Here is a 12,961-nt window from a genome sequence, read left to right as displayed (position 1 = left end):
ATTCAGCCCAGATAATGGCTGGTGATAAGATGGGAGCCATGGAGGTGATGAGAAATGGCCATATTGGAGATATATTTTAAAAGTAGCTCCTGAGTGGCTCAGTCACCAAGTATCTGACTCTTTATTTCAGCTCAAGTCATGATCTCATGGTTTGTGAGTTCAAGCCCTGGATTGGGCTCTGTGCTGACAGCACAGCCTGCTTGGGATTCTCTCTCTCTTCCTCCCTCACTGCCCTTGCTCTGCTCATGTCCTGTCTCCCCCTCTCTCTCTGTCTCTCCCTCTCTCTCAAAAAAAAATAAGTAAGCATTAAAAAATATAGAGCTGACAGGACCTTCAGGTTGACTCATTTGGAATAAGACAGGACTAGACTTGGAGTCTAGTCAACAAGTCAAGTCAACAACTAGACTTGAAGTCAGCATTTGGGTGAGGGGTGACATTGTTAACCATGAAGTTCATTTATTGGGGGCAGGAGCGAATCAAGAGTTGGTTTTGGCACTTGCTTAGTTTGAGTTGCCTTTTACATATCCAAGTGGAGATGGCAAGTTGAATGTAGGAGTTTAGATTTCAGAACAAAGTTTATACATACATACATATTCACTATTCATCTTTGTACGGGTGGTTTTTAAAACCTTGGGGCTAGCTGAAATCCTCCAGGGTGAAAGTGTAGAGAAGTAAAGGTCCTGGGCTGACCCTTGAGACATCTTTAGAGAAGGAGAAGAATGGCCAGTGGGATCTAGAAAATCAGAATGGTCCACGAAGTTAATTTGATGTTAGATTCTGATGTCCCAGGTGCTGTACCGTCTTTCCCTTACATTCAAGCCCCTTTACCCCACATACGCTGAGCTTCTGTGGCCCCTGCTTGCTTCCTATCCAGGTGACAATTTACATTAAGTTTATTTCTGGTCTGCTGGAACATTCATCTTGTTTTTGAGCCTGCCTAGGTTTTATGTCATTTTGCTTTACTTAATATATTTTATTATTATGGTTGTGTATTTGGAACAGAGGTAATACACCAAAAACATGGACCCCCTGCCACACCAACCTATCTGGAGTCTCTTTCATGCCTTGGTATTTCTATCTGTTCTTGGTTTTTATATCCCTCCTTTTAAAAAAATTACGTTTTTTTAAGTGAAAAATATGCATTCAGTATGTCCTTCATTATTACTGTTAGAGGTAGGTGTGTGTGTGTGTGTGTGTGTGTGTGTGTGTGTGTGTGTGTGTATTTCTGTCATTGCCCCATTTATTTACATCTATTGTTTTACTTCATTTTCATGCCTCTCTGGTAGTCAGGTATCTAAGTTAATTTTTTTAAATAGGGTTTTAATATATTATCCTAAAGCATTAGTGTTGCTGGGGCTTTTAGGCAAAAAAATATAATTCAGACTAGTCTGCTTATTGCATCTGCTTATCAGCACAGGATAAGGATATTGTTTTAACCTAACTTGATTTATTGTAACTAATACATACAGATTGGGAAATGGTAAAGTTGGAAGCAAACGATAGGTGCACAGGATATTTGCCTTGACATCATCGTGGTTAATGTAATGAAAATCCTTTAATACATGCTCATGTATTTTCATAGGGTAAATTAAATGTGCAAAATCTTTATCTCTGTAAAATTTTAAAGATATCCCGACCCTTCATAAGTGTACCTAAGAGCTGGACCATGAGTGCTGTAGTGGTGTTTGGGGAGGGGTAGGGATGAGATTATTGCTCCTAGACTGAACACTCCTGCACCTACGATGTTTCTAGAGAAGTCACACAGAGTGGAGTATATATGAGATGGCCATAAAGTTACAGTGTATGACAATTAATCCCATTCATTTTGATATAATTAATGAGAATGGTGAAATAGAAGTGTAATCATTTCTCCAAAAGAAAACGTCAACCCATTAATGAGGATAAGGCTTATTATTGGCATTTGAAGCAGGAGATTTTTGCCCAGACTGCTGAGTTGGTGTGTTCACAGAAGTAGATGTTCGTTCCAGGCTGTGTAGAGGGAGGGAACACTTATGAAGAGGATTATTTTATTGTTTGTTTGTTTTAAAGTAAATAGCATTTTGAAATGATTCCAGTTCTGGACACAATAATTAAAAATTTAATAAGCATAACATAATTCCTAAATATAAGTAATTGGCATTTAAGAAGACTGTTACCCCACTTCAGTATTTATACATTTGTGTAAAATCATAATCTTCAAATAACGCTTTATTACTTTCCTGTTAATGCATCAAAAGTCATAGGGCATTTTTTTAATTGTATGTCATAGATTACTTGTCCTTGTTTTCCTGATGGCTATACATGATGGGCCAAAGTGAGTAGAGCTGGACCTAAGAAATATTATCTAGGTAGGTTGTTGGAAGAATACTTTTGTGCCACTGGAATAGCTTTCTAGAGTTTATACAGTAATTCTCTAAAAAGTTGGACAGTGTGGGGGCATGTGGGTGGTTCAGTCAGTTAAGTGTCCAACTCGTGATCTCGGCTCAGGTTTTGATCTCACAGTTGTGAGTTTGAGCCCCACGTAGGGCTCCAAAATAAGTAAATAAGTAAATAAATAAATAAATAAGTAAATAAATAAAGTTGGACAGTGGGTCACTGAGACAATAATAATAGGATGGACTAAAAGATCATGGGTTGTTTTTTTTTTCCAGATTATATGGTGATGTTTACCAAGTAGAAACACATTAATTGAATTCGTATTAGAATTCGTTAATTGTTTTATTACCTCAATTTTATTGTCAACTTAGGGATGGATTTTATATAATTTTTTTAATAACTCATTGGATTTATGAAGAAAAGTAGTTAACACGGATGAATTTTTATGGAATGTTTCATATATTAAATACTTCATACATATCATGTTAGTTCAGAAAGTATAGGCAGTCTTCAGAAATAGCGTGTGTTAATATTGTGTGAGTTTTGGTATGGTTTTGTTATATGTGCATAGTAGGCATTCTGTAGAAAGCCCACCTTTACTGTTGATACAGTTCTTTACAGTGGCTGGTGAGCTGACATATCTTTTGAGGGGGTTGGCAGTAATTATTGGGAATTCAGCTTTTAAAATATTAGTTATGTGTTATTATGGTATATTTTCAAGAGCTTTTTAAAATACATTGTTATTTCTCCATATGTGACCATGATCTTTTTCTCCTAATAGCCAGTAAAGGAATAAATATTTCTTAAATTGTTTTACATGTTTAGGGTGAAATCTTATACTCTGTTTGTTTTATAGCTTTACTATCAGCAAATGGTTTTGGATTTAATAGTGTAATAGTTCAATGGACTTTAATTTCAGTTAATGTGATACCATGTAATACTGGTAGGGCTAATTTAGTTAATGAACATTATGTTCTGTGTACCTCTTTCTTTTATTCAAGTTTCATAAAACATATCACATCCTTTTGTTCCTTGGCTTAGCAAGCTGGGCATTCTGGGGAGACATTGGCTCTTTCTGATTTCTGTGGCACATTTGGAGACTGCATTGTCGAAACTAATGTAGACACATGATTAGTTTAGTTTGGCTTTTTCCTTTTTCAGTGGTGTTTTTGAAAATTCCAATTAGCAGGAGCCTTTGCTTTCGGTAAACCTTATTATGAAAACTCTATTTTCTTTAAAAATTAACAAAAACCTGTCACAAAAATTAGGAATTAAGATTCCTTCTTTGTTGACACAGTAGCCTGGTAACTAAATTTAGGGGAACTAAACTGCATTAAGTTTCAGAAACTAATAATCATACAGTCGAGAAGAGGAACTTCTACACAACCTGTGCTCTGTCAGAGTAATTTAATTAGAGGTAGTGATATTTCAGTGTAATTTGTTAATGGACACATTCTGAAAAAAGAAAAAAAGAATAATTCTGCTTGAGCACCGATAATTTTATATATTTTAGGTGAAATCTGCCCCAAAAAGGGGGGGGGGTTCATTGAATTTCATGCAGAGAGAGGCCTGGAGGAAGAATATCAGTGAAGTGAAAAACAGCTTTAAATTTGTTAAGTTATTAGAATGCATACAAGGGAGAATGCAATAATCTTACTGCTTTTCCAATAGTTTAATACATAAAATTACATGCATATCATTATCAGACTACTGAAAATCTAAATTTCATATTTTTAATGTCATAATCATTCTTCTGTATCATTCCTACCGCTTGTTTTGATTTTTTTTCAATTTCATATCAAAGAAGAATATCGTAGCTCTGCTCCTTTCTTTCATTTGTGGCAACTAGTATATAGATGTTCGTTAAATATTACGTGACTTTACCTAGACAGGAAATGAAATAACTCCTTCTCTAAGAGATTGATTACGTTTTACAGAACATCATAATAAAACTTTTCTCTTTTAGTGGGAAAATACCAAGAGTTTTAGGAATAAGAAATTTTGTTTGTTTTGTTTTGTTTTGTTTTTAATTTGAGAGAGAGAGAGCCTGAGTGGTGGAGAGGGTCAGAAGGAGAGAGAGAAAAAATCTTAAGCAGGCTCCACACTCAGCATGGAGCCAGTTTTGGGGCTTGATCCCATGACCCTGGGATCATGACCTGAGCCAAAATCAAGAGTCGGATACTTAACCAACTGAGCTACCCAGGTGCCCCGAGAGATATTTTTGTTTTATTCCACAATATGTTTGATTCCAATTTATTTTATTTTATAGACACTTCACCCTAGTTCTACTGTATTGAGAGTGTTTTAGGTCACTGAAGTTGAGGTTATATCATACCTGATAGGCTGGAACATGCTGCAGGAACAATTCGTCAATTTCTGTTTCACGTGAAGTCCATTTTGGAACAGGTTGACCCTCCAGGAAAGCTCTCTATGGGGTGACTCGCTCATCCTGGGGGTTTCGGTCTTGTATTATCCACGTTTAACACCTTCTTTCATAATTGCCACTGCTGGGAAAGAGGATATCCACTTTTAGAGGTTTCTGCTGAGAAGTGATATCTGTCACTTCAGTCTTCAGATTTTATTGGCCAAAGCAAACCAGATAGTCATAACTAAGGTCAAGGGAGATGAGAAATGTCATCTTTCTGCATGTCCGGGAAGGGGAAAAAGAACTGAAAATATTGGTGACCATTAGTAATGCCTACCTCAACCTTACTATTTCAGAAGTATGGCAAAATAAATCAGTGTTTCCCAATCCATTGTCAAAAATGGGATACAGTTGTGCTACAGGTACACATGGTTGAACTTGTTTATATTGTTAACAAATGTGAAGGCATTTTTATAATAAAACAGTTCACAACAGTTAACATTATATTTGAATGCTCTTTTATGGCTTTCTCTAAAAACTTCCTGACAAGCTTTTATTACTTTTAGACCCAAGTCTACACAGATCTTATTGACCAAGAATTCGCCAATGGAGCTAGCACCAATGTGTCCCCTTTCCCACAGAATCCTCCCAGTTATCTGGCTATACTTTTAAATGTTTATTTATTTTGAGAGAGAGGAAGAACACACACATCCGAGTGGGGGAGGAGCAGAGAGAGGGAGACAGAGAACCCCGAGCAAGCTCCATACCCAGCACAGAGCCTAACACAGGGCTTCATCTCACGAACTTTGGGATCATGACCTGAGCCTATGTCAAGAGCCGGATGCTCAACCGACTGAGCCACCCAGGTGCCCCCTTTGTAAATGTTTATTTATTTATTTTGAGAGAGAGAGGTCATTACTTTTGTATCAATGTGTTTATCCCAAGTGAAGATTTTATATGACTGTTTATTTTTTTTGCAAGTATTAATTTAATTATCTTTTCCATTTCATGTGCTTTTATTTTTTGTTCATAGTTTTCCCTGTTTAATTCTAAAATAGAAGGTATGGGGCGCCTGGGTGGCGCAGTCGGTTAAGCGTCCGACTTCAGCCAGGTCACGATCTCGCGGTCCGTGAGTTCGAGCCCCGCGTCAGGCTCTGGGCTGGCTGATGGCTCAGAGCCTGGAGCCTGTTTCCGATTCTGTGTCTCCCTCTCTCTCTGCCCCTCCCCCGTTCATGCTCTGTCTCTCTCTGTCCCAAAAATAAATAAACGTTGAAAAAAAAAATTTTTAATAAAAAAAAAAAAATAATAAAATAAAATAGAAGGTATGAATAAATTTTTAAGGTACCAAAGAATCATTAATTTTATTAATTTTCTCAATTATTACTTACTCTCTCCATCTTTTTCTATTTTTCCTCTTTCTACTTTTGCTAATTTTCCTTCCTTCCTATTGGATTTCAAGGTTAAAAATCAAAATCTTATTTTTGATGGAAATCAGTAATTTTTGTGTCATTTTTAGAATTAATGTGTATATACTGTATTAAGATTTATATAGGTTTTTAGAAACAAATCCCTTAGAATTAAGTTAGGTGTTTTTTCTGGACATAAAATTTACTGAATTATTAAAGAGGACTATAGTTTCCAGAAATTGATTGTTTTCAACATATTTTTTGATGATCTAGAAATATAGTGAACAAATTTTTGTACACTTTGTATACCCTTTAAATGAAGTGAAAGTGAATATATTCCATATTGTAATTTAAATTATAGTATGTTTAATTATTCAAGTTTTTCATATATTTATTTTAAAGTACCTTAAAAATGCAGACCTTACATAGAATGCATATTATATATATTTAAAAATTTGTATACCTTTTATTATTTTACATAATTAGATAATATTAATACTTTACTAAATTATATATATATATTACACGTATATTATATGTTATTTTACAAATGAATTTCTAAAGCTGAACATGCCACAGTCTGTTTTTAGATGTGATTTGTACATATGCTTACTTTCCCAGCCCAATGGATAATTTGGGATGAAAGCTGGAAAGACTTCAGAGTCACAAGAACCCCCTCAAATGTGTAAGATATTAATAAGATAATATAATAATGATTTCCTCAAAGGGGCGACTGCGTGGCTCAGTCGGTTGAGCATCCAACTCTTGATTTCAGCTCAGGTCATGAACTCTGGGTTGTGAGATCGAGTCCCATGTTGGGCTCTGTGCTGGGTGTGGAGCCTGCTTGGGATTTTCTCTCTCCCTCTCTCTCTGCCCCTCCTCTGCTCTCTCTCTCTCTCTCTCTCTCTCTCTCAAAATAAATAAATAAATAAAGATTTTAAAAAATAATGATTCCTTCGGATTGGTATTCATGTCTTATAATTATTCTCACACTTGGTCTAAACATTTTACTTAATGCAAAGAGATCAAGTGAAGCCACACGCAGGACACATTTTGTGAGAACTGTATCCCCACACAGCCATTTTAGGCAGATGAAATTTTTTACTCTCTTAAGCAGAAAGTAAGAACATTTTTGATGAGATTGAGTGCCACACTATATGATCAAGCTCTTAAAGTCATTTATAACATTTCATATTAAATTCTTTAAGCCAAATACCTTACACAGATGCAGAATTCCTTGTTTTACCAGCCTATATATCCCTCATCGACGGTAGGAGAAATAGAAAATGAGTCACTTTTGAATAATACACGTAGGAGGGGTAGTGAGGACACGTCACACATCACAGTGACAGCACTAGTCAAAAAGATTATTAAATCAAAAAGGTTATCATTGCATGTTGATGCCTTTAAGGAATTAATAAATATGTTAGTTAATAGCAGTGGTTAGAATCCTTGAAGAGCATTATTTATTCTGGAAGAAAAAGGAAAACAAACTTCCATAAATTATATATTCAAGAAGACAAATAAGTATTTTACAGCAAGATGTTAAGCAAATATTACGTGAGGCCAATGTCTTGGCCCTGATGCCTTGAAGGTTATAAAAGCTGTAAATGGCATGGAGATAGAAAAACCAAAGGGTTTAATCTGAGAATCTCAAGATTCTGTTAGTTTTACTCACATAGAAGCTCTTGTACATAAAAGATTGCTCATAAATCTTTTATCCACATAAATTGGAATTATGAAAATAAATGGCTATAGCTCTGTGCAAAGATAAGGGAATACCATATTTGCAGATCTCTACCAAGTGCACAAGCTATCCAAAAGACCCTTTTTTTTTTTCCAAAGGTCTGTCAGCTAATAGAAAAATGATTGTGTGTTTGAATGTTGTTCACTGCAGATTTGTTGAAGGAGAGTTATTCACTTGAAAAAATAGCTTACTTAACTGACATTTTGGAGCACCCGAATGAACTTAATTGAAAACTGCAAAGGCCGTGTAAAAAATATTACACACAGTCACAGAGTTTATGGGTTTGAAGAGAAAATTCACCTCCAGAAAAGGATTAAAGTGGTTCATTTGTGATATTTAGTTGGTGTTCTATTTTAAAACCTGGAGAAAAATTATTGAGACTATTAGAATACACCATGCCTGTGTATTCTTGAAGTAAAGCTTTTATCATTATTTTAAAATATTAATATGAAAAAAATTTTTGAAAAGCTTTTGAATTTCCACAAGGAATTTCCGTGTCATATCTGTCAGTACAAGAAAAGGAAGGACCATGAAATTTAATAAACGTATTCCTCGTGGTTCACGACAAGAAAGAACTTTCTGTCAAGTGGAAAAAAAGTGATGAATTCGTTGCTATCATTTGCTACCATCAACTTTTGTGAGTAAAGCTTTCATTGCTGGTAATTATCAAGAGTCTGATATCCAAATCATAAAACTTGTTACAATAAAGGTCTTCCATGAAAACAAGCTCAAATTTGTCATTAAAGATTTTTAAAGTAGTTTGGAAGTGTTATGTATATTGAAGAGTCAATATGTGTACTAATATTGACTCGATATTTCCTTTTTCTTACTATAATTGTGTGTTATAAAGAAAATGTAATGACTTTTTCCGCCAAGGTCCATACGGACATTCCTGCACTACTTTTACTGGATCCCCATTGTACAAGTGCGGAGAGCGTTAGTTCGCTCTGAAATGGCTACTCAAGTGTTTAAGGAAGAATTGCTCCTCAGAATGAAACTCAGTAAGGGCCTGGGGTGACAAAAGAATATCGAAGCAGGTTTTTCAGATTTGTAAGTGAAATCGCCACTTGGTAACCATTCTCTGTTGGAATCTGTAAGTAAAATCACCGTGAAAATCCCTACTGTTGAGACATCTCCTCCCTATCTTCCCAGCCCTCATTTATTCATTTAGATGTTAAGTTCATTAATTAAGATTGCTCTTTGCCTGTGGAGGGAGAACTTTTCTCAGCACTTTGAAACTATTTCTGTCTTATTAGTATGCTTTCAAAAATAGCAATTAATGTGGAAAAAAAGCAATTTTAAAGGCAAAGGCATATTTAGCCTCAAAAATATTTTGCAGTGTTCTTTTATAATTGTGTTCTAAATATGGCATGATGTTTTACTTGAGCAAAAATTATAAGCCATATGTGAGCATTTTGCACACTTTCATTTATATGGTTTATGCAGTGCTATTAAATGGTAATGCATTTAATATATAAGATCTGTGGTTTCCTGTTAATATTTTATAAAGATATTATGGCTTTATGGTTAGCATTAATTTGAGGTATTGCTTTAAGAGTCAAAAAGTACTTTAAAATAATTATTTCCCTGATGTTTAATTTTGTATTAACCATGTTAACAAAGTTTTATGGCGGCTAGAACACAATAGCTACATATTATGTATGTAAACTATGCAATAGCTCTAATAATAAATTTCTCGTTTAATATTGTAATGTTTTTAGGCACATTTATTTGTGTATAGAGTTGTTTTAAATTTGAATAATCCTGTGGATCAAGCCTGTTTTTTTTAGTTGTCTAAGGAAATTTATTTCCTTCTCCTACATTATGAAATTCTGTTATTTCTAATTTGAGTTTTTTGAGCATTTAAGCAAAATTAATGTTTTAACGTAAGGAAAATTGTTCTGTCAGAAAAATGAAATTTCCAAGTTCTTGATTGTTCTTAAAATAATAGAATTTCTGCTTTATTACATTGCCTAGTAAGAGACTATGACCTTTGTGAAACACCACCTCAATATCTCCATACCTAAGGTGTTTATGTCAAGTATCGATTCAGTTCTAGAACTCCAACTAATACCACTTTTTCCAGTGATACATTAAGAGTAACTAAAGCCCATAGTTTATGTTAGGATTCACTCTGTGTTGTGCAATTCCTTGAGTTCTGACAAATGCATAATGTCATGTGTCCACCATTAACACGATTGTAGAAGAGTTTCACCATTAAGGATATATTTTAATTTAAAATAAATGTATCATCACCTTTGTTTTAAAACCCGTATGTTAAAAAATGATTACACTGCTGCATGTTTTGGAAGATAAAAGTTGAAAGTTGTACTCGTTATGCTATTTGGAATTCTTTTACTTACCATTTATTAGGAGAACAGGTTAGTTTTTAGTGTCTATGTATTTATTTTGAGAGAGAGTACATGGGAATGGGGGAGGGGCAGAGAGAGAGGGAGAGAAAGAGAGGGAATCCCACACAGGCTCTGCACTGTCAGAGCGGAGCTCTACCTCAGGCCTGAACTCACAAACTGTCAAACTGTGAGATCATGACCTGAGCCAAAATCAAGTGTTGGATGCTTAACCAACTGAGCCACCCAGGCCCCTTAGGAGAATGTTTTCATAACAGGAACAGTTTGGTTCCAGTGAACTATGTATTTCTTCTAACAGCAACATGTCTATGATATTTGCCTTATTTTCCTCTTCTTGAAACTGAAATTTTAAATCTAATTTTAGTAATTCAGCCATGCCCCTTGAATATCTCTTTCTTCTTTCTTCCTTTCAAATGGCTTCTAATCACTCTCTTTTCTATTTTCAACCAGTTTTTTTGTACATGTTTTGTCATAGTCCTCCTGAAAACTCCCCTGAAATGCTATAAATTAGAAGTAAATTTAATTTAATAATTTAATTTAATAATTAATAACTTAATTTGTAAATGATATTAATGCTGTAACTAAGATTCTATAACATAGCCATTTTCTACTGTTTTTTTTCCATAATCCTCTTGAGTAAGTTTCAGTGAGTGGTTGGTTCAAGAAGAAAATTTTGTCAAATTTGAGAAAATATGTTTAGGTGCATCTAAGTTGTAAGTGGAACAAAATAACAGAAAATAAACACTGACCAGTGGTTAAGAGATGAAATCCATGCAGGGCACCTGCGTGGCTCAGTTGGTTGAGCGTCTGACTTCAGCTCAGGTCATGATGTCACAGTTCATGAGTTCGAGCCCCATGTTGGGCTCTGTGCTGACAGCTCAGAGCCTGGAGCCTGCTTCAGAGTCTGTGTATGTCTCTCTCTCTCTCTCTCTCTCTCTCTCTCTGCCCCTCCTCTGCTCACACTCTGTCCCTCAAAAAGAAATAAAAACATTAATTTTTTTTAAATGGAATCTGTGCATTACCCATTGTATTAGACCACACACTGCATGGTTTAAACAACAGAAATTTATTTTCTCAGAATTCTGAAATTTAAGTCCAAAACTAAGGTGACAGCAGGTTTGATTTTTCTTAGGACCTTTCTCTGCTTGCACATGGCCACCTTCTTGCTGTGTCCTCACGTGGTCTGTCCTCCCTCGTGTCTATGTCCAAATTTCCTTTTCTTATAAGGACATTATAAGTCATATTGGATGAGCTTTTTAAATCTTTTTTTAAATTTTTATTTATTAATTTTGGCAGTGCAAGCAGGGAAGGGGCAGAGAGAGAGAGAGAGGAAGGGGGAGAGAGAATCCCAAGCAGGCTCCACACTCAGCATGGAGCCTGTTGCGGGACTCAATCCCAAGACCCTGGGATCATGACCTGAGCCAAGATCAAGAGTTGGACACTTAACCAAGTAAGCCACCCAATTGCCCCTTAAATCTTAATTACCACCTTAAAGACCAGTGCCTCCAATTATAGTCATATTCTAAGGTACTGGGAGTTAGTGCTTCAACATATGAATTTTGGGGAACACAGTTTAGTTCATAACATCCATTGAAATTGGTAAGCCTTTTAATTCGTGTGACTTGAAAACAGTGAAATGTGGTTATCATTGATTAAGCATGTCACCGTGCACTAGGCACTCCTCATGCATTAACTCAAAACCACAGGATGAAGTCAGGACTAATATGTCACAGAGAATTTTTTCAGTTGGCAATGAACTTATTTTCAGTTAAGGTGTTGATTCTAATGGTTGAATACACAAAGGAAATTATGTAATGAAAAACATTTCTTTAAACCTGAACAATTCCCCCAAAAATGTTGCTTAGTTTAGTATTTGAGCAAATGCAAATTAACACTTGTTTTTAAAACCCAGAAGAATCTAATAACAGATTTATTAAACCAATTCACATTCGTTATAGGCTAGGAGCAGGGGTGACAGAAAACTAATTGACTTTAAATAACTCGCCTTTACGCAGCTTCCTTCAAAGTGTGTTCCCCAGTGTCAGATTCTCTGAGGTCAGCCACTTCTCATTCATGGGATATGCAGTGACCCTTTATAGGAAAAGACACATTTTCCCTTTCTTTGCCAATGCATTTTTCTTTAAAGGCCTTCTTTCCCTTTCCTGCATCATTCTGACACTGAATCCAAATAGGTAGCTGAGTACCTATTTTTTTTAATTTAATTTATTTTTTTAATTTACAATCCAAGGTAGTTAGCATATAGTGCAACAATGATTTCAGAAATAGATTCCTTAATGTCCCTTACCCATTTAGCACCCCCCCCCCACAACCCCTCCAGAAACCTTCTGTTTGTTCTTCATATTTAAGAGTCTCTTATGGTTTGTCTCTCTCTCTCTCTCTCTCTCTGTTTTTACATTATTTTTGCTTCCCTTCCCTTATGTTCATCTGTTTTGTCTCTTAAAGTCCTCATATGAGTGACATCATATGATATTTGTTTTTCTCTGACTAATTTCACTTAGCATAATACCCTCTAGTTCCATCCACATAGTTGTGAATAGCAAGATGTCATTCTTTTCGATTGCCGGGTAATAGCTGAGTACCTATTTAACAGAATACTCTGTCATTGTAACAGTGAGCATGAATTTTCCTCTTCTGCCTGCCTCACACTTGCACCCCACCTTCAGGGGCTCCAGCTACC

The 12,961-nt window shown here is 35.5% G+C and overlaps 1 protein-coding gene and 1 long non-coding RNA gene across 6 annotated transcripts in view; one reads left to right on the top strand and one right to left on the bottom strand.

Annotated features, from left to right (window-relative positions):
- The window catches only part of CDH2 (cadherin 2), a 214,277-nt gene that overhangs the window by 134,655 nt on the left and 66,661 nt on the right, over positions 1 to 12,961 (top strand). Inside the window, exon 1 of one of the 5 annotated variants that reach the window (XM_047828636.1) lies at positions 8,432 to 8,531. The exons of the other annotated variants lie outside the window; for them this stretch is intronic. Within the exon in view, the coding sequence (XP_047684592.1) occupies positions 8,495 to 8,531 (37 nt within the window). The 5' untranslated portion in view covers positions 8,432 to 8,494. Of the gene's footprint in view, positions 1 to 8,431; positions 8,532 to 12,961 lie in introns of those variants that run through there. 5 annotated transcript variants of the gene reach the window in all.
- LOC125149548 (uncharacterized) lies at positions 622 to 10,340 on the bottom strand. Its single transcript, XR_007145963.1, has 3 exons — positions 10,258 to 10,340; positions 4,712 to 4,883; positions 622 to 733 (listed from the first exon to the last, which is right to left on the bottom strand). It is a non-coding gene; the product is annotated as an uncharacterized LOC125149548 (long non-coding RNA).

The sequence above is a fragment of the Prionailurus viverrinus genome, chromosome D3 (assembly GCF_022837055.1).
Source record: "Prionailurus viverrinus isolate Anna chromosome D3, UM_Priviv_1.0, whole genome shotgun sequence".
Lineage (NCBI taxonomy): Eukaryota > Metazoa > Chordata > Mammalia > Carnivora > Felidae > Prionailurus > Prionailurus viverrinus.
Note: the sequence above shows the minus strand (reverse complement) of the source record. Positions and strands in the feature narration are given on the sequence as shown.